The sequence below is a fragment of the Larus michahellis genome, chromosome 8 (assembly GCF_964199755.1).
Source record: "Larus michahellis chromosome 8, bLarMic1.1, whole genome shotgun sequence".
In the NCBI taxonomy this organism is placed as follows: Eukaryota; Metazoa; Chordata; class Aves; order Charadriiformes; family Laridae; genus Larus; species Larus michahellis.
In genome coordinates, this window is record NC_133903.1 from 6,352,448 (window position 1) to 6,374,970 (window position 22,523).

Below are 22,523 nucleotides of genomic sequence, written 5' to 3' on the forward strand. Positions count from 1 at the left end.
CAGGTGAAAATTAAATAGGGGGTGCTGCTGCAGCTGGATTTCATATGCATCTGATCTATAACGAGGCCTGAGTCACACAAATTGCCTTAAGAATGAAGATGGGGTATAAAAATGGAGTGAGGTGCAAAAATGTATTAAATTGAATGTCCGAAGACCAGCAGATACTGCAGGCCCCGCGCAGGGCCCCGAGGCCTCGACAGGGCCTCACGCCCTGACCGAAGGGCTCACTGGGCTGGGGGCAAGTGTGGAGGGGCACGCAGGGCTTCCCCCTCGCCTCCACCGCTCGCTGGGCAGGAATCGGGCTGAAGTCCTGTCAGGATCCTCTTGTATTTCCGAAACAACCAGGAAAAGGCGTTACTGCGCACAGGCGGCGCTTGGAAACAAGAAGTTCCTCAGCACAAAGGGGAGCCACAAAGGATGCAACGTAGAGGCTGCGGCGTACCTTTGTTCTCACCGACACAGTCTCACATACGAATGAGAAGCGTTACAACAGGCACCAAGGCCCGTGTCGGGAAATCCTCTTACCCCGGGCAGCGCGGCCGCCCGGCGACGCCATGACACCCCCGCCAAGCCCCGCTCCTTCGTCATTGGCTGTCCCCGTCGCCATAGCAACAAGCAGCTTGGAGGCGGCCGGGGGCAGCCGGCGTTGCCCTATCCAACGTGCCCTCGGGGCGAATCCGCGCTCTGATTGGCGGCCGCCGCCGTGCGGTGGCGAGGGGCGGGCTTTTCCCCCGCTACCGCCCCGGGTTTCCCTTCGCGATGGGGGGACCCGCCTCCTCATTGGCTGCTGCCGTTGCCCCGGCGACGGGACGACGCGGCGCGGCCCAGCCGGGAGCCATGGCTGACTCTGCGGGAGGCCCCGGCGCCATGGCCCAGCCCAGGGTCCTGCTGACCAAGGAGCCGGCGCCACAGACGGTGCCCGCTTCCGACCTACCCATGAAGGTGTACGAGGTGGGGCTGAACACGGGGACCGACTCCTCCAGTGGCTTGGCCACTGCTGGCTTCCGCACTGCCAAGTACCTGCCCGCCGAGTGGCACCTGCACAACTCTGAGCTGTACCACAAGGCCTTCGCCGGCTGCGAGCAGGCCGAGCATGGCCGGGCAGAGGCCAAGGAGCTGGCTGAGTATGCTGCTGCTACCGCCCAGCGTGCCCAGCAGGACTCCACGGCCGCTGTGAGCCAGCGCCTGCAAGACATACACTTCTGGAAGGCTGAGCTCCAGAGGGAGATTCAGGACCTTGATGCTGAGACCCGCCTGCTGGCAGCCCAGAAGCTGCGGCTGGAAAGGGCGCTCGATGCCACCGAGGTGCCCTATGCCATTGCCACCGATAACCTGCAGTGTCGGGAAAGGAGGCAAGCCCCAGATTTGGTCTCTGATGAGGTGGAGAGAGAATTGCTGAAGGTGAGCGGGATGTTAGGATGTTAAGCGTTGTTGGCAGCCCTCTCGTAGTGCTGCCTTAGTCTCTAAAATGGTTAAAAGTTTGATCAGTAGGTGGTAACTGCAGCTCGTGAAAGTGTCTTCTGGCAGTGCACAGAGGCCTAGTGCCCCTTCCTGGCAGCCTGGACTTGTATGTCACTCCTAGATTTAAGAAGGATTGTTTAAAATTCTTCCTCTGTTTAAAAAGTATTTAAAATCACATGAGTATGACTAGAGGAGGCCAGATCCCCTCTCTCAGACCAGATCAAAACAAAATCAAAACAGGTTTCCTGAACCAAGATGGGCACCCTATTCTGGCATTAAAATTCTTCCAGCCTCTAGTTGGCTTAAAGTCCCCTCATCTCTGCAGGTTACATTTTAAAAATGCAGTACCCCATGAGCAGACTATTCGTGACCAGTGAAATACTCCTTGCCTGTTTCCATGCTCAGGCGGTCCAAATCTGGCAGTCTCTGCCATTAGCTTTTACTACGGAGTCTGATGCTGTAGTCTTGCCAAGGTTTACAACAAGGTGGTGATCCAACACTGAACTACAGTGTCTCAACACAAACCATCATTTTAAATGTCCTGCAGGACAGCAGCACGGCTCTCTGAACTGTACAATGTAGTCGTGCGACGCCTGCATGAGATGACAGCTCCAGGCAAGCAGGGGGGCACAGACAGATGGTATTTCTGACAGTGTGACTTCAACAAGCCCGAGACGCCTGAAATTTGCTTGATCCTTTTCCTCGCAGAGAGGACTCTTTACTTTACACTTTGTTATCTGTCACTGAGATCCAGCATTGCACGGAGATTGCCTTCAAACCTAATGTAATTATTTTGGCTGCACGTGTTACAGAGAACAGATTCTGCGTTATTTTTCATTCTGGAATGGTGCGTATTCTAGTGTCCCACAAATAAATTAATGATTATTTGCCTGCAGCCTCCAATATACTGTGAAAGTTGATTCATGATGAGTTACTGATTAAACCAGATGATTAATATTTGTTGTTAGAAAAATATTGGAGAGACTTATATAGTTGATGGGATGATAGTATTTAGCAATATTTTTAATAGGAATTGTGTACAATTGCTGAATTGTAATCAATATTTAAGAGGTTGTTCCAGTCAAAAATATAAACATGTGAGAGTTAGTGTACAGGATATTTCAGTGTGTGAATTCTTGCAAGATTTAGATTACAGAAAATAAATTATTTTCATTGGCCGCTGATGTTTTAGAGAAGTCTGTGAAATGTACAATTTACATTTTCTGTCAGGATCTCTCTCCTGTATTTCTTTTCTCCTGAATTCAGAGAATAGTTTGTTCCTTGCTCAGAAGTCCATCTGCTGCTGCTGCTGCTAATTCTTCACCTGAAATTGTGGTTCTCTGCATGTGACGACAGACCGTCAACAGCCAAGTGGGATGTCATCAAAAAAGAATGATGTGAGTTCAGATGAGGCGTGTATACCAGCAGCAGATGGACTCTTGAGAAATGAAGATTTTGTTGCCATGCCAATGACCTTTGCAGTGCAGAAGGAAGAGGAGTACATAATATCAGAGGAAATCCTTCCCATTTTCACAGAGGAATAGATTTTATGGCATGAATGTTTGCAAATAGCTTTTAAATAGAAAATAGCCGGCAAATAGCTTTGCCGTCTCTTTAAGATGCAATATACTCCATACCCCTTTCACTGCAAGAAATCAGATGGTACGTTGTATTTCTTCGGTTCTCCAAAACCAACTAATAATTCTTGATGCTTAGAGCTGCTCTGCCATGAATTCTGACTGTTCACTGCGCAGATTTCCAAGTTAATGGCCCAGTTCACTGGTAGCTCTGTGTTACGACATTTGCTTACTTGGAGGAGTTATGCAAATTTTATCACTAAAGCACTGACATACTTTTTCTGAATGTTGCTTACTTGTCCAGTCACTTTCTAATCTTAACTCTCTTAAGAAATTCAAGGGAGATCAGGAGTAATTTATTCTCTTCCCATGCGAAAACTGAGAAAAAGAAGAAATAGTTTCCACAAGTCAGCTGTGTGAGGAAACAGACATTATTTTCCTTGCAGTTTTAATTACACAGTTAATTGATATTCTAGGGCATTGTCCTTCCTTTGAAATTATTCCTCTCCTACTAGCAGCCCAGGCTTGCGCTGGCATCATTCTCTGGTATCTTTGCCATGTTCCTGCCAGCTCCCATGGACAGGAGCATGGGGGAACCTGCAAGTGGGGGAAGAGCGTATCTGGACAAGGGACTGCCTTTCACATAGTCACGGAAAAGCTTTTCATAGGACATAGCTTTTGTTCCTGCTTTCAACTTTCTGCAGCAATGAAGAAATTTTCCAGTTCCCGGAGCATCCTGCTAAGATAACCACCTTTCAGCAGCCCCTTGGCAGATGACATTTAAAGAGACAACATCAAACACAAGCAGTTTTGAATCTCTGGATGTAATTGCACTTTTATTATCTGGTCAGTAGGAATCACTTCAGATGATTCACAAAGAAAACAGAACTATCTCTGACGAAGGCTTTATGCATCCAGATAAGATTTGGGGTTTTCCTATTTTTTGACAAAACATCTATTTTTTTTAAGGAGTCTGGGCTCCAACTCATCTCTCCTATTTGCTTTGCAGCATGGAATCGTGTTTAGTTCATCCGTTGTGATACCACCATTAATAAGGGAGACCTCATTGCCCTCTACAACCACCTGAAAGGAGGTTGCAGAGAGGTGGGTGTTGGCCTCTTCTCCCAGGTGAATAAGGACAGGACCAGAGGAAATGGTCTGAAGCTGCGGCAGGGGAGGTTTAGATTAGATATTAGGAAGAATTACTTTACTGAAAGAGTGGTCAGGCACTGGAACAGCCTGCCCAGGGAGGTGGGTGAGTCACCATCCCTAGAGGTGTTTAAGAAACGTGTAGATTTGGCACTTCAGGGCATGCTCTAGTGGCAGAGATTGTAGGGGTTTTTTGTGTGCGTATGGTTGGACTCGATGCTCTCAAAGGTCTTTTCCAACCATGAAGATTCTATGATTCTGTGATTCTATCTAGCTACTGCTGGAATGAGGGATGAGGGTATTTAAGTGAAAGCTCCTCACATGCATAGTAAAATCAGCTGTTACTCACAAGTTCATTGACTCCACTTAACAGCATATTAATCTTTTCTTTATGCAGTTCTGGTTAAGAAAAAGAAGCTGAAGGACACAATTGTTTTTTTCCAATAAAGAAGGATCTTTGATGACTAAAAAGAAGATATAATCTCTCAAGTAGAATAATTTTACTTATTTGCGCTGCTGCATTGAAAATAACTGAATGCAGAAAAAGCAGTACATGCATCTGTTTTGTGTGAGGTTTGACTTTCCTAACCTGTATGACATCTCCTCTGAATCCCCTTTGCATCAGTTTAATGACAGTTTAGTATGTTTATGTGCACACATTTAATATTGAAAACGTAAGCCCTAGCAAAGGACTTGCCACGTGGTGCTATACTGTAAATAGATTATGTTTCAACTGCATATATTCTGCATTTCAAGGTTATTTCTGCATGTCCGGTGTCCAGATTCATTAACAGAGATACGACTGTGGCATAAGCAGATGTACTTATATTTATGCCTTTTTTTTACCCTAGAACTGTATTTGACTCAGAGTGTTGATTTGTGGTGTGTTTGCTTCAACAATGAAGTCAGCCCCAGCTATTCCCCGATGCTGAAGACAAAGGCATTAGCCAAGATCCTGTCAACTGTGTAAAATTAAAGTTTAAAAAAGTGGAAAACTATACATATGTATGTATTCCTGCTAGCTGCAATAATGGGGCAAGGAAAACAACAGAATACCGTTTCCAAACACTGTGATCTGTAGTTTCGCCAAGTGAACCAGTGCAGAATAGGGCAGTCCCGTACATAGACAACTCAGTTAAGAGTGCGGTGCTTATTTTCAACATCTGCAGATGGTCGATTTTGAAATGACTCTTGGAGACCATCAGGGAAAAGGCCACTCACAGAGATGAGATTCTGAAGACTGTTACCTGCTTTCACTCCCAGCTGTAATGAATAACAGTCTTCCCGTTACATGCTGTTTGGGGGTCTAAATCTGGTGAGATCTGTAAGCTAACTTGCTTTTATTTGCTGTGCTGATGTGTGGACATCTGGTGTCATGTTGTTACTGATGGATGGATGCAGCTGGATTTGTAATCAAGGGCGACTGCACAGCCTCTCTCACGGGGTTCTACCAGTTCCTCTTAGCTGCTCTCGCACTGTGTTATTCTGGCCCTGGGCGCTGTATTTAGACATTCCTGACATCTGCAAGTCACTGATGTAAAAAGACAGGCTGCAAAAAAAAAAAAAAAAAGGATCTGTAAATTCATGGAAGGCACAAACATCTGCTCTTAAACATTTTCTTTGCACCATTAGTTACACACTTACAAAGTCATGAACTGGGATGGTTTTATCACTGGAGTTGAGGAAAATCCAACTTTTGCATCATAAACATTAAATACTGTAATAAAAATAAATGGCATCTAAACTATAAAATGTTCTCTCCCTGTTAATTGACAACCATTTATAACAACAGAGGTTTATTATTGGTATTAACCGTGGAGAAGACAGCTGAAGAGAAGCCAAGATCACTTCAGATTTGACAGTATTTCATTTTAATAGACAGCACATGAAGACATAGATGGGAAAAATAAGGAGAAAAAAAAAGACATTTCATCCACCAAGTCCTCTCATGAACTGAAGAAATGCAAATCTAAGTTAATGTTGTCATCTGAACCAGAGATGCTACTAGCTACTAAACTTCTTTCACATGCTTTTACTCTCTTAATACAGTCTTGGCCTTCAAATGCATGGCCAGCAGAATTCTGTGGACAGATGAAATAAAGGTCATCCATTCTGCCACTTGGTAGAACCCAGATCTACCCCCAGGATTTTAATGTGGATTCACCCCCATTTTTATGGCTGAAATCACAAAGCCTGGGAGAGGTGTGCTCCCGGCTGCAGCTCTCTCTGCCATAGGTGTTGATGGAATTTACTCTGCAAAGAAAACGTGAAGGAGCAGATAGAGCATTTTGTAAGTCCTCCCCGTGGAGTATGAGATTCCCAGCTCCTGCTCCTCACCAGGTAGCGCTACCTGGCAGACATTCATGCAGAGTGGACCTTCTCCTACGTTGAATCCACGAGCCAGCCACAGCTATGGGTAGGCAACAGGCTGGATTGTCCTGCGATGTCTTAACAGCACAGCTAGGAGCGAGGAACCCAGACGAAAGGATCTTCATCTTCAGCCTAGTGCCACAGCTCCTCCCAGCCACACAATCTGACTTCTTCACTTTTTTAAAAGTTATGAGAAATCATTTAGAAGATAAGCATCGAAAATTCATCATCATTTATCCCTGCTTATTCAGTTTAACTAGTCTTAGACTGGCACTGATTATGAGAACTGTATCTTCAGTTTTAAATGTCATATATGAATGCGTATCTCCTCAATGGGGAATCCATTTTTAAATTTTATTTGAGGTCATTCAGCAAGGGAGTTCTTTATTTTTGCATTATTTCACTCTTTCCGTGTGAGAGACCTTAATTGCTAAAGGAAGACTTTTCTCATTTAAAATTGTGCACATTACTCACAGGAGACTGGTTGTCTCTTTATTTACATGGAAACTGACTACCAAACACAAAATAGTATCAGTAACTACAAATGTAATTTTGAGTGCTGGATCTTTCTAACCCTTTGAAATCCTTTTGAATTTTTACTTTGACAACTCAGCTATTGTAATACTTTCTCCCTGCAGAAAGTCAGTTTTGGTGTTCTCACAGTTTGTAAAAGGATATCTTCAGTTATGTGTTTATTTTAATTATTCTCTTTTAGAGCCTCAAAAATAATATTTTCTTTCCAATCATGATTGTCTTTTTCCATTTAGAATAAAATTATTATTTTATGGTCCCTGTTGGTTTCTTACGATGGAGAAACTGACACTGCAGGGACACACGCACTCATTTATTTATCAAAAACAGTACAAGGATAAACGAGCGCCAGCAGTATTCTGGGAATAAAGTTTATTAGTAAGTATATGCTCCCTTAGCTGTCATTGGATGACTGTCATTGATGTAAACCAGCAAAATAATGACGAGATTTTCATATACAAAAGCTCTTTTTCATATCGAGCCTCAAATATTAAATTTCTTTAAAAAAGAAAATGCTTGTGGGACTGGCTTTTATATAATAATATGTAATCACCAGGTCAGTAAAGTCACTTCATAGACCGTTGATAGTTAATCCCTAAAGCAGCGTTATTGCAGTCAGAAATGAGCACCAGTACTTTTTGTTCAACAAGAGATTATTAGAAAGTATGGTCTTTTTTGGTTTGATCACGTTTGTGTTGAAATGAACATTCCTGCTAAAACCAGCTTGAGCTGAAACTTCAGACATCGGATCCCTTATCAAGGTGAGGCAAAGCTTCGTGATTTTGCGGAGTCATGTCTTGCAACCAAGCGGAAATTAACCCCTCGAACAACATTGCATATTTGAGATAATTCTGCAGTCCTTGATACTGTCCATCATCAGCGGCAAAATGAGCTCTGGAATAAATAGATCTAGTAATAAAATGAAAGCTGTAAGTGTCATTGGGTTTAATATTATGACAGCTTTCCTATACCTGCTGAAGCAGACGATGACTGTTTAAATCAGAGTTGTAACTTTTATTTTTAGTTAATACAAAGCATTCAAAGGAGTCAGACCAACAGAAGATTATGATACTGCCACTCCTTTCTGTTAAATAGCACCTTGTCACCGTATATTCAGACAAACTGTTTTTGGAGATCTGCAGGAATCTGATGGGAAGCCTCTGCCTTGCAGACAGATAAAACGCTTACTGCAGAACAAGGCAGCCGGCTCTGAAGGTATCTGCAAGGACTCAGCAGGTTCTGGAAGCCAGTGTCTTGCCAGAGGAGCTGATCTGCTGCATCACATCCCTGTGCAAGGCATCAGCCTCTGACCTCTGAGGTTGTGCCTGCGGGACAGAGACTGTCCTGCTCAGGGTTAAAATGGCACTTTGTGTCTGTGCGAGGCAGTGACTCTGGTCTCCTCCTGAGCGTGGTGCTGGTGCCTTTTTTCCCCTACTTCAAGGCTGTGCAAGTAATTCAGATATTCTGTTTAATCTGATAGAACATAGATCTTTTTTTCATAGAATATACACGCAATATGAAAATAATGAATCCCCAGGCTTTAGAAATATTCAAAGTATTGCTGCTGCCTTAGACTTAGAGCTGAGTTACCTCCATATCTGCGAACTCCTCAGAAGATTTTGTCTTGCAATAATATGGTAAGAGTGGGTAAAGAGTGGAAGACTTAAGTATTTATCCACAACATTGAAATCAAATTGCTCTGCAGGGTAGCATGTACTGCACTGGATATCACAGAATTCTCAATGTTTTTATCTAGGAAGCTGAACTCATCAGAAATATCCAGGAGCTCTTGAAAAGAACTTTGATGCAAGCTAGCAACCAGATGCGGTAAGACATTTTTCACGATACCTTAACAGCTAATTTATATAGCCAAATAATTCCTGACATACAGGGGCACAGCGCCCAGTAGATATGCTCGTAGCCATGCCAGGTTTATGAGCCACATGAATTTCAGTTAAACCTGAAAAGAGGTACTCAGCGATGAAACGTCATGATTTTCAAGAAGGGTACGGTAAGAGAAGAGCCATACCCTAAAGCCATGCTGTAGACTTTCAGCCCTGATTTCCAGTATGTATATTGGGTTCTCCGATTTTCCAACGCTAAACTTGAGTGCATATCTGGATATCACTCTACCTTGTTGCACCTGATGATTTATTTGTAGTATAGAAGCTTTTAAAATAATTTATCTGATCAAAGGACCTTTTCAAGATGAGTTTTTTTGCCACCAGATGTCAGTACGAACTTAAAATATGAAACTTCACTCTATCTTCTGTATCAGTATGAATGTTCGTTGCATTTCAAAAGGAATATTTGCTTTTAATTTATAACAAGCCCTTTGGAAAGATTTTACCCGAATCCTAAGGTGCATCGATATGAAGGAGTTAACTGCCAGAAACCTTGATATTTTAGTTTTTAAATTTTTTTTAATCTGGTCCAATTTGTGCTATTACACCAGATAAAATGAAATATCGTTTTTAGAAAGAATGTCTATAAATGCAGAATAATTTAAAGTAGTTCTGTTATGTCAATTAGAGTATGAGAATAATCTACTGAGTTTAGGCTTCACTTTTTGTAATTGTTTTAAGGTCTTCTTAGTGCTGTCGTTGGCCAGCACAGTCTTTTTAATTCCTTAGGTGACAGTGACATCTGGTGTTAACAGTTGATAACGACCCGCTGTCTTTTGTAACCTGAAGTCATTCTAATTAATTTGGTGACATGTGACTCATTAAATTGACAACAAAACAGCAGTTTTAACTCTGAATATCATTGTACCTGTTTCTTCCAAGGACAATTTACACTGTCTACATGCTACAGTCTTTGAAAAGCTAGATAAGAGGGCTCAGAGAATGATACAGGGTCACTTTATGAAGGTCTTAAGTTTGAGTAGGGCTCAATATAGCAGCAAAAGAGGAGGATGGGTCTTCTCTTAGCACTACCTGATGAGTTACCATGGGAAGAGTGTTCTGTTGGGCGAACCTCCCACCTATGCTCCCCATAATAACTGCAGCTGTAACCGCTACTGAAGAAATCCTCTGTGGTTTAGGATTATTATGTAAAATCCAAAGTCCAACAACTCCATTGTCTCAGGCTATAAGAGCTCTAAGCCTTCAGCAGGCACAGAACAGCACAGAAGGTCTGGGGTAGTGGTTAACACATTAGGCTTCCTGTCAGAGGCGGATAGTTGTGCGAGTGTTTGGTTAGGATTTTCAGGACAAAAATGAAAGTTTATGTTCTCATTGTTCTTTGAAAGACAAAGGCTCAGAGCCTAGCTTCACAAATGTTTGTGATAGTTTTGTTAATTGTATTGTTTTGCACTAACGATGTGTGATACTGATGACTTTTCAGATTAAATCGAGATCACAAAGAGTTTTGTGAAATGGACTGGTCAGACAAAGTTGAAACCTACAACATTGATGATAAATGTGGAAAATACAGTAACCAGAGCACCAACATCCAGTTCCATCCTAGCTCAGTGAAGTTTGAAGAGAGGTGAGCAGTTACTGTCGTTATCCTCCACAAATAATCCTGGCAAGATACAGTACATCCTTTGCATCAGTGAAAGCTGTAACGCTGCTCTGAATTAAAGGTGTTATTGCTGCTGCTTTGAACATACAATGTCATAGCTTTAAAATAGCTATATGGATAGTAAAGGTAGTGCTACCATCTCGGCATGGCACACCACTGATGGCAAAGTTGGTTCACTGTATGCAGGCTGAGTTTGTAGTAGCTTTTCTCAGAAATAATTTGCTTTATACTTTTAAAACCTGATCTAAATCCTATTAAGGCTTACTGTTTGACATCGGCAGGCATGTCATTCTTTCAGGAAAGGCCTGTGCTGCTTCCTCTACACAGAGAGGATTACTATTACTTGCAATAAATCTCACTGCTTCCCCCTCCCCTTCCAGGCAGTGCTCATATGGCACAGTGTCCCAAGTGCTATGTAGTTCCTTCTGCTGCTCAACATGGCAAAGTGTAAGCGGAGATCTTGTTTCTTTTTGTTTCAAAGTAGACAGAGACTTTAAAGCTTGAATATATTCATGTGTTTATTTGCTGGTAACTTAACTGCTTGTGCTTGCACAAAAAAGTGTATGTATACTTTTTTTGCCTTGGTAGTATTAGCTAAAGATGGAAGAACTTTGGATGATTTTGTGTCATGTATCAGAACCCAAAAGATGAACAAGAGTTTATTAATTTTATAAAGGATTAGTCTTCCTCCTTCATGGTAAGCCTAGACTGCATGCAACAGCAAAAACAAATAGAGGTTGACAACACTTTTGCAGGGAGAGAACCAGCTTCAGATTGTCTTCTTAAGTGCAACTTGAACCAAAGATCCAGGTTGCTATTTGTATACCATTCACCTCTTCTTCCAGTGCCTCAACACCGGAGACATGGGCCAAGTTCAGTCATGACAACATCTACAGGGCAGAACGAGAAAAACTGGCTTCCATCAATCTTCGTGCCTTGATTGACAATATTCTTCATGACACGTCTGAGGACATGAGGAAGCAATGTGCTGCTGTTAATGAGGCTTTCGCCAAACACTGTGAGGAGCTGGACGATACAAAACACAAACTAGAACATCATTTGAAAAAAGTAAGTGTTATTCTTGAAATGCTGGCTACAGTTGTGACAGCCTCTTCCGAGAAGCAGAATTATCCTCTAGGAAAAATGTCTTAATCTGTGTCAGATACAGAATGCTATTTCACGTCAGCTTAGTATCTGATAAGAGTTGTTCTATTTCTGTACTTTTATTTTTTCTATATTCTGGCCAAATAGGAGATCGAAACTATGAACCAAGAACCGTCCAAGTGCCAGGTCCTGCATTTCGGTCACAACAACCCCAAGCAACGCTACAGGCTTGGGGAAGAGTGGCTGGAAAGCTGCCTGGCAGAAAAGGACCTGGGGGTGCTGGTGGACGGCCAGCTTAACATGAGCCAGCAGTGTGCCCAGGTGGCCAAAAAGGCCAACAGCATTCTGGCTTGTGTCAGGAACAGCGTGGCCAGCAGGAGCAGGGAAGTGATCGTGCCCCTGTACTCGGCACTGGTGAGGTCTCACCTCGAGTGCTGTGTTCAGTTCTGGGCCCCTCTGTACAAGAGGGACATTGAAGTGCTGGAGCGTGTCCAGAGGAGAGCTACCAGGCTGGTGAGGGGTCTGGAGACCAGGGCATATGAGGAGAGGCTGAGGGAGCTGGGCACGTTTAGCTTGGAGAAGAGGAGGCTGAGGGGAGACCTCATTGCCCTCTACATCTACCTGAAAGGAGGTTGCAGAGAGGTGGGTGTTGGCCTCTTCTCCCAGGTGAATAAGGACAGGACCAGAGGAAATGGTCTGAAGCTGCGGCAGGGGAGGTTTAGATTAGATATTAGGAGGAATTCCTTTACTGAAAGAGTGGTCAGGCACTGGAACAGCCTGCCCAGGGAGGTGGGTGAGTCACCATCCCTAGAAGTATTTAAGAAACGTGTAGATTTGGCACTTCAGGGCATGCTCTAGTGGCAGAGATTGTAGGGGTTTTTTTGTGTGTGCGTATGGTTGGACTTGATGATCTCAAAGGTCCTTTCAACCATGAAGATTCTATGATTTGGTGATTCTAACTGGCTCACTGGGACCATGAACAGATGTATAGCACACAGAGAGACAATGTGTATTTTTTTTAAAACAGTTCTTTTTCTTGGGTGTGCTCTTTAGATCCTTAAGGAGATTGGATATCAAGAAGCTAACATTGCTGCTCTCAAACAAGCTATCAAAGACAAAGAAGCCCCGATGAAAGTTGCTCAAACAAGGCTGTATGACAGGTCTTTTAGGCCCAACTTAGACCTCTGCAGAGATGAAGTACAATTCAGGTAAACACAATTAAACAGGTCCTCCAAGGTGTCCATCCTACCCAGAAGTGAGGTTAGACAACTTTTCCACTTTTTATTAGCAACACACGGCCTCTGGCTTTTATTACTGGGTTTGATTCTGATATAAGTCAGAAATAATTCAATTGACTGAAATAATTGTGCGGAAAGTACCGTTTTAACATAATGTATTGACAAATCAAAAACCTATAGACTCGACGCTGCCTTTTTTCTCTATTCTTTCTTCTCTGAACTGTGTGGTTTCTTTTTGATTTAGATGATCCCAGAAAAAACCGACAGCATGTGGATCATTTGCAACCCTTTTGCTGTTAGCAGTTCCCCACAAGGTGGACTATGTGCTGAATGAATTATGCTTCAAGTGCTGAGAATGTAAATAGGCTGCACATATTCATAGTCTGAGACAAGTCCTCAGTACTACCAACCATTGGGCTGGTGGCATTTGATTTTCAGTAATAATCCTCTTTAAAACTGGCGATCAACAAATCCTTTCGAATTAAAGGTCTGAATGTCACATTTGCCAGTTTTGATCTCATTATAAGCTTTGTAATTGATTCTCCTCCTTCACATTTTCCTACCCTTAGGAAAAGTGGGGAATCAGCTTTTGCAGGCTTACAACATCCTTGTAGCAAAGCTGCCTACCATGTAAAGCCAATATGCTGTTCTTTATACAGTGGGGAAGAAGTTATAGTTAATCCAAATGCTTTATACCATCTCAGGCACACTCACTTAAGGTCCTGATTCAGCAAACCATCCCTGTGAAAGCTCTGCAGTATGTACATTGCCTTTAATGGGATTGAGGGACACATGCAAGTCCTTTGCTGACTGGGCACGTGTTTAATTGCCAGATTTACACTGTTTGTAGTTACTCCGTTTGCATAGCACACAGGGATCTTGTTTTCCCAGGAAGTAAATATGTGCCTCCTCTGCAGGTAGATTGCAGTAAAGCACCTAACCTTCACTGACTTTCAGTCGGAATGATGTGCTGCTTTACAAATGGTTCCTTGCTTTTTTAAAATGATGCATTACTGCATCTTTAAAAGCTTATATGGTTTTAAAGTAAAGACTGTTTTCTGATCTCTGGCGCAAGCATCATCTTTAATACTGAAGTTTTATACCAGTGAACAGATATCACAAAACAGGCTTGACAAAATGCTGATCCAGTCGAACTGGGTGATTTACCTAACAATTTTCATCCTATAATTCTTGGTACAAGTGTCCTACAGAGTGGGAGAAGGTGAGGATGGATGGTTCCACTGTGCTCAGTGGCAAAGGACATTCTTGGTACTACCTAAATCACGGGAGACTTCTGTACAGAAGCTGTGAAAGTAACTCTGCTTTTGACCAAGTATCTCCGAGCTCCTTCGTTGTTGAGTATTAGGATTCTATAGCTGTTGATCTTTATTCTCATTACAGTTCGTATGTCTTTTTTGAACACAGACTGGCTTCTACTTATTTTTTTTATTACTTAATGTAATTCTGTTCAGGTTGATCCGTGAAGTTGAAGAACTAACTGAGTCCATTAATTCCCTGAAGAAAAAACTGCTGGAATCTGAACAGGCTCTGAGGAACCTGGAAGACACACGGATGAATTTAGAAAAAGAAATAGCTGTGAAAACAAACAGTATTTTTATCGATAGGCAAAAGTGCATGGCCCAGCGCACTCACTACCCTGTTGTTGTTAAATTAGCAGGTTACCAGTAGTAATCTCTGTACTAACTATGCGAAGTCTGGAACAAAAATAAGATCTAGAATCTTTCATATAAAATACATGGATAATATTATACACAGAAGTACTGTATTCACTGTTATTTTCCTCTATTTGGTTTAAAATGCATTAGTAATGTATCATGGTGGGCTTTGAGTCGTGCCTTTAAAAGTTCAGTCTGAGTACGGATGTTTATAGTGAGTTTAAAACACAGCTCAAAGGTAATTCATTACATCTAGAGTTTATCTGTATCATATCTACATAATTTGCACAGTATGTGATATTTGGGGTTTTCACCCTAATAAGTGAATATGCTAATATTTATTGTGAGCTATAATAATAATATACAGAAATGTAGGTATAACATTTATAGCTTTCTATCATTTTCGGACAGCCTGAAATGAGAGCAATAAAACTGCTTGTCTGACAGAAGATCACATGATCGGCAAGGAAACAGATGATAGACTTTTAAGCTGCTCAAACATTATTAGTTAAAAAAAAGTTTGCACAGGTTCGATGACAATCTGACTATTGGCAAAAGCACTCCCAGTCCATGACGTCTGCTTATTTAATCTGAAAATGAGTCCACGGGTTTTTAACCTTCAAGTCAATAAATTTAGTTTTTTTGCAGAAAAAAAAATTACCTAAACAGCTTGTGAATAGCAACCGTGACTTTCAACTTAAGCACTTGGGTGTTGAATTGAGCTCTTGATCTGTTCCAGCTATTCCCTGGAAGCAAGGTATGTGTTTGAACTATTACCCGTAATGGAGAACACATCAGATTCATCTACTCCAGTAGAGCCATGTAACAAATGTCATTCATCCGTTAGCTTAGTAGGCCACTTGGTTGAAGAGGTGACATGTGTCAAAAAGGGGGAAAAGATGACATAGAACACAATTCCATTATGGTTTCCTGCGTTACTGTCTTTCACTTGTAAAAAGGAGCTGATCAAGGAGGATGAAAAAAAAAAAAAAAGGCAAAACACACACAAAAAACCCCTAGCCAACGTACATTTGTGAATAGCCCTGCTCTGTTAACCAGAGCAGGAGAGGCCATTAGCCTATCTGTTTTTCTCACAGGCAGCTATTTGTATTATCTTAACTCAGGATGTGCAGAGCGCTATTAGGCAATTGCCCTCCTGCTAAAAGCTACTACCAGTTCTTTGAAAACCAGCTGCGTCAGTGAGGGCTTTTGACCCCAGCCTCTATGTTACAGGCTCTGTGTTCGAGAGTTTTGTTTTGCATTTGTAATAGATTTTCTCTTCATGATTATATTTTTATAGTCCAGATGTTGAATCCTTGTTAGAAACGGCGTGTAGATCGAAAAAAATAAATGTGGTCTATTATGCTTTTCTGTGCACAGAACTTGAAACGGTTACTGAAGATTATTTTTTAGACTGGAAACATTCTCCTTCATTCTGCCTTTCTTAAAACGCTTGCAGCACCTTTCTTCTTGGGAGCGTATTCTAGAGCCTGTTCTTCATGCTCAAACCTTACAGCCTAATCGGTGGATCACACACCTTGTATGCAGCTACGTCACTGCACGGCTGTGTTTAAAACTCATTTTAGCTGCACCAGAAGAATAAAACAATTTAAAGGGTGTTCCAATATTCACAGCTGTGGTGTTAAAAGAGTTTTGGTCATTTAGTCCCATCCTCTAGACAGTGCTGCTTGTTTGGTCGCATGTACGTCTCTAGGTGTATGCATAAAACAGAGGGAAAAATACGACAGTGAACAGGCTTTAGGCTAATGGGAATATTCACAGAAACCTTTCAGAAAGTACAGGAAGGAGCAACATGTTCGGATTTACCTCACTCACCCACTAAAGAAAAAAAAAAAGTGGAATCAAAGTGGAATTTCGCTTACGATTATGGCAGACGGGATGAGGAGAATATGCAGTCTCCAGGACCTAAAATTATTTTTTTAATTCAAGAGTTTTGCATTAGAGAGAGGAAAAGAAAAGTGCTGTCATCTTCCCTGAGACTGTGCTGAGCACAAATAACCTTATGCCCCATATTGGGTTGTAAATGGAGCTTTCCCTAATTAAAGCCTATCAGTTTAATTTACCTTTGTGAATTAAATTAGTCTGCCCTTGCTTTAGGACAATCAAGGAAGATTCTGCTCCGGTAAACCTAATAGGGTTAGTAGGAGTGTAATCACTGCCCTATTCACATGGTAATAGATGAATACAAGCGAGTTGTAAGAGTGGGAAGAGTGAGAATCAGATGGAATAGCTTCAAGTTTCAGTAATTATTTTTTTCTTTCATTATTGATTTTTTAAAAGTAATTAAAGCCACTGCTCTAGCATATAAATATGTTTTTGCATTATTTTTTCATAATTCATTTTTAAGCTGAGGCTTTACCAGGAAATATTTTAAAAGATGTTTTAGCTGGCTCTCATGTGAGCTGTAGCTTCCAATTGTCTTGAACTCTACCTGCTAATCTGTATGAAAAGTGTGGATTTTCTTGACTTCATTAGGATTTTTTTTGTGTATTATCCTGAGAGGTTATGAAGACAAGGTTTAATTTCTGGAAAGTCTGTGAGTTTTCTCATCTGCTTATAGGTAGAGGAAGGAATTAGTGGTATGATAAATGATACCTTCGTAATGCCTGGTACAGGGACTTCGGGAAAAACCGGGAATGAAGACCCATTAAAATCTTATTTGTTACTTAAAAGCAGATAACATTCTGCAAGGGGAACAAAGAAAGTTGCAGAGAAATGGGAGATAATAGTTGTGTGGTGTTTTTATCATTAATAATAGATTTTCTCTAAGTCCGAAGCTTTGAACGACTGTCTAATAATTTTGTTCCTGTCCCCTGTCACAGGTCACTAAAAAAATTAGTACCGAAGTGGCAGACACCAGCGCTGAGATGCCCAGCTGAGAATTTTTAGAAAACTTCGTCTCTGCCTTTGGACCCCTGACACAGGATACAAACAATACCCGCTTCAAATATTGATCTTTAATTCCATCTACATGGTAAATAGCCACAAGGACAGCCAGTAACACCAGCTGTGTCTTAAAGAAGAGATCTGAATGTGGGCGTTTTTTTCTATTGTTCTTCAAGATCCTGTTTGAGGTAATTTGCAGCGTAATTACCAAATAACACGCAGAGAAGTAGATCTTTTCCTGAGCAATCTTTCCAAGTAATTTCTGGGTAGTCTTTTAGTTCTGCTGGCCCCTCGAAGTAAACTGCATCCCAACATCAGTCTTAGCAGTAATAAAAGTCACAGTAACAACTTTATGGCCATGCACAGTGCTCATTAGTGGTCTGTGTTGTTCCTAGGAGGTATCCGATAGCTAGGTCGCACCCTGGGTCCACGGCAGGCTGAGAACAGGAGCAATGAAGAACCTTTAAAGCAGATCCAAAAATTCCTTGCGCAAGGGTCGTTTGCAGGATCATTGCAGGTTGTTTGCAAGGCCATATATTAGACCCATATATTAGATCCGCTTTTCCATGTCCAAAGTGGTAGGATGATCTTCATAGCACTGAGAAACAAATCCCAGCTGAACAGGAATGAGGAGAACTGGCTGAATAGTGAAAGGTCAGTGTGGCCAATATGTCCATGAACAACCAACCTGAGCTGGACTTGCCATTAATAACTCCATTGGATGTTACTTAGTAACTCAGTAGCATTTGATAAACATATTCATCTTCAAAGTTTCTTAAAGTTTGTTTGGAAAATAGCTATCCGCTATTTGTCATTTGTCCTTCTGTTCAGAGTTTATATATATGATGTTAACAGATAAAAAATATTTCACATGCCCGGCTACCCAAGCAGACTTTGACCAACCCACGTTGTGAGCAAACTGTACTTTGATCTGTTGTCTTTCAAGCCATTAAACCAATTCTTAAGCCCACAGTTAAGCAGAGGAGTTATGAAAGCCTGCAAGGAAGGCTGCCTTCAACACACAACTTTGCAGCACCTGCTCACTCCAAGCTCCTTTGTTACTAGAAGCTTTGTGCTCTCCCTTCTCTGGGAACATGCTCATCACCAAGTGCATGAGAACTAGTTTATCTCATGGAAAGCTTTTGCATCCAGTTCCTGCAAGGAAAGTTTGCCTGAAGAAAGGCTTCAATGGGACTCCTACATTTAGTCTGGTCAGGGGAACCGGCATCAAGCCTTCTAATGTCTTCATCCAGACCGAAACACTCAGGATGCACCGGAATGAGAGCTCATCCTCTGAGATGCTGAGTGCCTTTAATTCCCACTAGTGCCTGTTGTCTCAGGAGGAGTGACGGCCCCTCAGGATCACATCCCAGCTGCATTCCTCTCTGAATGGGGAACAACAGTCTATTCTTACCGTGCTGTGGGTGATGAATGCAGTTGTTGCTACGACAACCCCACTACCGCATCCTTCTTTCAAAAAACCATGTGTATAGGGGGATACTCTGCTTACTACTACCTGTTACATGTGCCAGGCACACGCACTTCAGTCCTAAAAGTCCCTTGCAAGCTTTATTTAGAAGAAAAAAGGATGGGAAGAGTAAGCAAGCTGAGTATTTAGGACGACTAGGCAGTAAGAAAACTCCTATTTAAAGCAAGCCCATGTTGACAAACCTTTTTAGACACCTGGCTCCTAAGACAATATTTCAGTCGCATGGGTTTTGATAGGAATTAGGGAAATTATACTTTTGCATCATCCATACTACTGTTGTGTTGTGAGGCAAATGAGCTGCTGCAGTAACACACACTCCTGCAGAGATGGATTTTAGCCCAAACACTTACAATGGTAACAGCTCCAAACAGGGGTTACGGAAGCGTGCCCCAGCTTGCCTAACATGCAGACCGCGCTAGGAGACGCTTGGTTTTAGACACAGTTGCAGGAGTTAGCCTGTTTGCCTGGAGCCTGTTGCTTGGAAATGGGGAAGCGTGGCAAGTTGCTGGAGAATTAGTCCTCTTTGGTTCCCCCATTTTCTCCTTTCCCTTATGCCTTGCGATTCTGTCATATCGAACATGCTATGTTTCTGCTTGTGACGCTTCTTCATCTATGGAGATAAACTTTATCTTTTCTCTTTAAATGTCTTTCATTATCTATTTGGAGAATGAAAAGAAAAAGGAGCCGGACTGTAAGTCAAGTCTCCGTGGAAGAACATCTATGCTCCTCTCAAATGCTGCACCAACATCTGCTTCAAGCGTGACCACAGTTTCAACAAGCCCGGCCCCTCCGAAAGTAAAACAGCAGCAAGAAAGGATGAAATCTTCTAGGGAAATAGGGTAAAAAAATGATTTATTTTTAAAAGAAATAGGAAGGTGAAGTATTTCATTGCTGATTCTTAGAGGATTGATAGAAACATAATGACAGGGAAGAAAAATTGAATGACCTTTTCACATGCACAGTTAATCAAGAAGACCGAAATGTCCATCATAGGGTAATTTGGGAGATTTAAAGAAAAATCTTCCGGAAAGGAAATAAATCTGAAGATGGGGAGAAATTTCACTTATTTCTTTAAAATATAGTTTTATCCTTTCAAAATTCATAATGTTGCCAGTGACCTTGCATGCTAAAGGACAAAGATGTCTTTCAGATCAATGGCTTTTAATTTCTTTAAACCAAAGTAGCCCCAAACCACCTGCGATGTCCAGAAAACACCCTGTTTCTGTTGCTCAGTGGTCAGGGAAGCAGGAAACTGCGGAATAGCAAAGGCTGAAACGCAGGTAGCCTGGAAGGGAACATTACTTGCTACTGGAAAAAACGAACCCAAATTTTACTAATTATTATTAATAAATATTCCCAGTTCCTGCTTATTCCTCCTGGCTTTCTTGTGGGCACTGACAGGAGCCGGTAGCGGTTCCTGATGCCTTATGGAGAGCTGGAGGTTCACAGGCAGCAGCGAACAGCTCTGATTCAGGCTCGAGGCGCTGAGAAGCCGAGGCTGTAGGAATCCATCCCTTTCCCGGCTCAGCCTGCCTCGTGTGTTGTTACACAAACTGGAGCAAGACCAGCACTTCCAAGTGCCCCACAGACAGAAAATGTCTGGGTTTTGCAGATTGAAATCAGTGCTAATGCCTCTGCCCTTCGCAGCACGGGGAGCTTTCCTCTCCCCGAGCTTTAATGACTCTTTCACCCTCGTCTTTTCAATATTTCACACTTTTTCCACCAGCCTATGTATCAGGAAACACAGAGAGCCAGAAAACGGGTCACCAGACTCCAGGAGAATGTCAATGAGCCAGTGAGCTGTCACTCCCCCAGCTCTCCCTCCTGCTCCTTGGTTTGGGATTATATAGATACGACGTGCACAAGACTGTAGCACATTTTACTAGTGCAGCCCCAGCATGTGAACGATTACATCAGCTCTGTTGGCATTTAGTCAGGCCACGTCGCGCTCCCATGGACGTTCCCTGGCTGAGAACATTATCTGCCCGGTAATTGCAGGACGAGAGGGTACAGGACGTGGGCTCTCCTGAGCCAAGATTCTTGGCGTTTTACAACACCAGTTTTTGCCCAAGGATAAATTCAAATCTGTAAAACTGAGGAAAGGATCATAAAGCCTTGTAACCCCCATCCATATGAATCAGTCACAGGCTGCAATCAAGAAAGAGCTCTTAGGTCTCTGTATACGCATTGCGAGAGCTATAAACAAAACACGTTGTACCAGCAAAACGAACCCAACCTGCAAGTCACATGTTTTTGGCTTTGCCACCAAAGGACAGGCAGGAGGTGGATGGAGCAGAGAGCAGCCAAGAACTGTAAAATTGTTACCCTAAAGCTCTCTGGATCAAAGCCAGGCCCCCTCCAGAGGGATGAGAGGCATCAATGCACATGTTGAAAAGTCCCGACCCACCAGTTGGGGAGAAGACAGACTGGCAGAGTGGGTGAAGGCAGAGGGATGTTGTTGTGTTGTGTTCAGTTCGGGATGAGGAGGTGGGGAACCACCACCATGCCCCTTGGGCACCCAAAGGACTCTGGGCAGCATTTGGCCAACATGTCCTTCCCAGGTGGGCCATCTGCGGACACTCCCTGGCTGCTGGATCTGTGAGAATTTGCCTCCTGGATGGTGTGAGGCAAAATGGGGCTACGGGGAGCCGGGATTGCTGCCACCTGGTCTTCTCGCAACCTTTCCCTCTCTGCGAGCAAACCTCTCCGTTACCCCTTGCACACCAGGTGGAAGCCTGCCTAGATGCTGAGCTTTCTCCTGCTGCGGCATTAATGAACTTCCCACCTTTCTTTCTGAGTTTTCAAGACGTTTGAAAGAAGTTTCCTCCAAGGCAGGGGCTTTGCTCCAGGGGGGACTGTGACCACTCCTGCCCATCCGTGCTGCCAGGATGAAGGGTTTATCGGCATGGCAGGGAAAAAAGATATGGTCCCTGACAGTTGTAGGGCTGTAATCAACTCTTGCTTAGCTGTGGCTGCACTTAGCTGGAGCGATTCTCACTACGTAGACATTTTTCAAAACCCATTAGGAGTCACAGAGGAAACGGCACAATCAAGCTTCGAGCCAGCAGGACTCTTGCGGAGCTCAGCGTTAGCTGCGTGTTGTGGCAACACAGTGTCTAGCCCATGAATTACCACCCAAGTCTTTCATTTCATGTCTGTTTAGGAGAGAAAATGGAAAGGGGGACAACAGGATGGTTGGTTTTTTTCCAAATATCAGACAGCTCGTTTGAACTGTGTTCACAGATTGAGCAAAAACATGGGGTTCGTCCCAGACATGGAATGGCAGAAGAAAGTGACAAAACCACTGAGACTAAATGTAAGAGCTTTTCTTTATTTGGAAATGTTTGCAGTTTCTCCATCCTTAACCAGCTCCTTTCGAGAACCTGTTAGCTGGGTGAATCATTACTGGAGGGAATTAAATCAGCCAGAAGTGAGTCAAGGCTACTCAGCAGCTCAGGGGAGGTGGGATGCAGAGAGCAAAAGGGAGAGGCTACAA

At 42.7% G+C, this 22,523-nt stretch overlaps 1 protein-coding gene across 2 annotated transcripts; it reads left to right on the forward strand.

The window, feature by feature from the left end:
• Positions 1-809: 809 nt before the first annotated feature.
• On the forward strand, positions 810-17,890 carry TEKT4 (tektin 4). Of its 2 annotated transcripts, XR_012588705.1 has the most exons (7): positions 810-1,401; positions 8,845-8,915; positions 10,434-10,577; positions 11,459-11,681; positions 12,771-12,925; positions 14,428-15,388; positions 17,475-17,890. XR_012588705.1 is itself a non-coding variant. In XM_074597552.1 (6 exons), the coding sequence occupies exons 1-6, from the start codon at positions 838-840 to the stop codon at positions 14,642-14,644; spliced, it is 1,374 nt and encodes a 457-aa protein (XP_074453653.1). In that variant the 5' UTR covers positions 810-837; the 3' UTR covers positions 14,645-15,609. The 2 variants fall into 2 exon arrangements, 1 of the variants encoding a protein (XP_074453653.1); XM_074597552.1 differs by lacking the exon at positions 17,475-17,890 and having other exon boundaries at positions 14,428-15,609.
• Positions 17,891-22,523: the final 4,633 nt, after the last annotated feature.

What these genes read in the sequence shown, in the direction of transcription:
- TEKT4 (XM_074597552.1), top strand. Translation starts at nt 838, where the DNA reads ATGGCTGACTCTGCGGGAGGCCCCGGCGCCATGGCCCAGCCCAGGGTC. An exon ending in TCAGTGAAGTTTGAAGAGAG is followed by an intron (nt 10,578 to 11,458) that starts GTGAGCAGTTAC and finishes CTCTTCTTCCAG; the next exon opens with TGCCTCAACACCGGAGACAT. An exon ending in AGAGATGAAGTACAATTCAG is followed by an intron (nt 12,926 to 14,427) that starts GTAAACACAATT and finishes AATTCTGTTCAG; the next exon opens with GTTGATCCGTGAAGTTGAAG.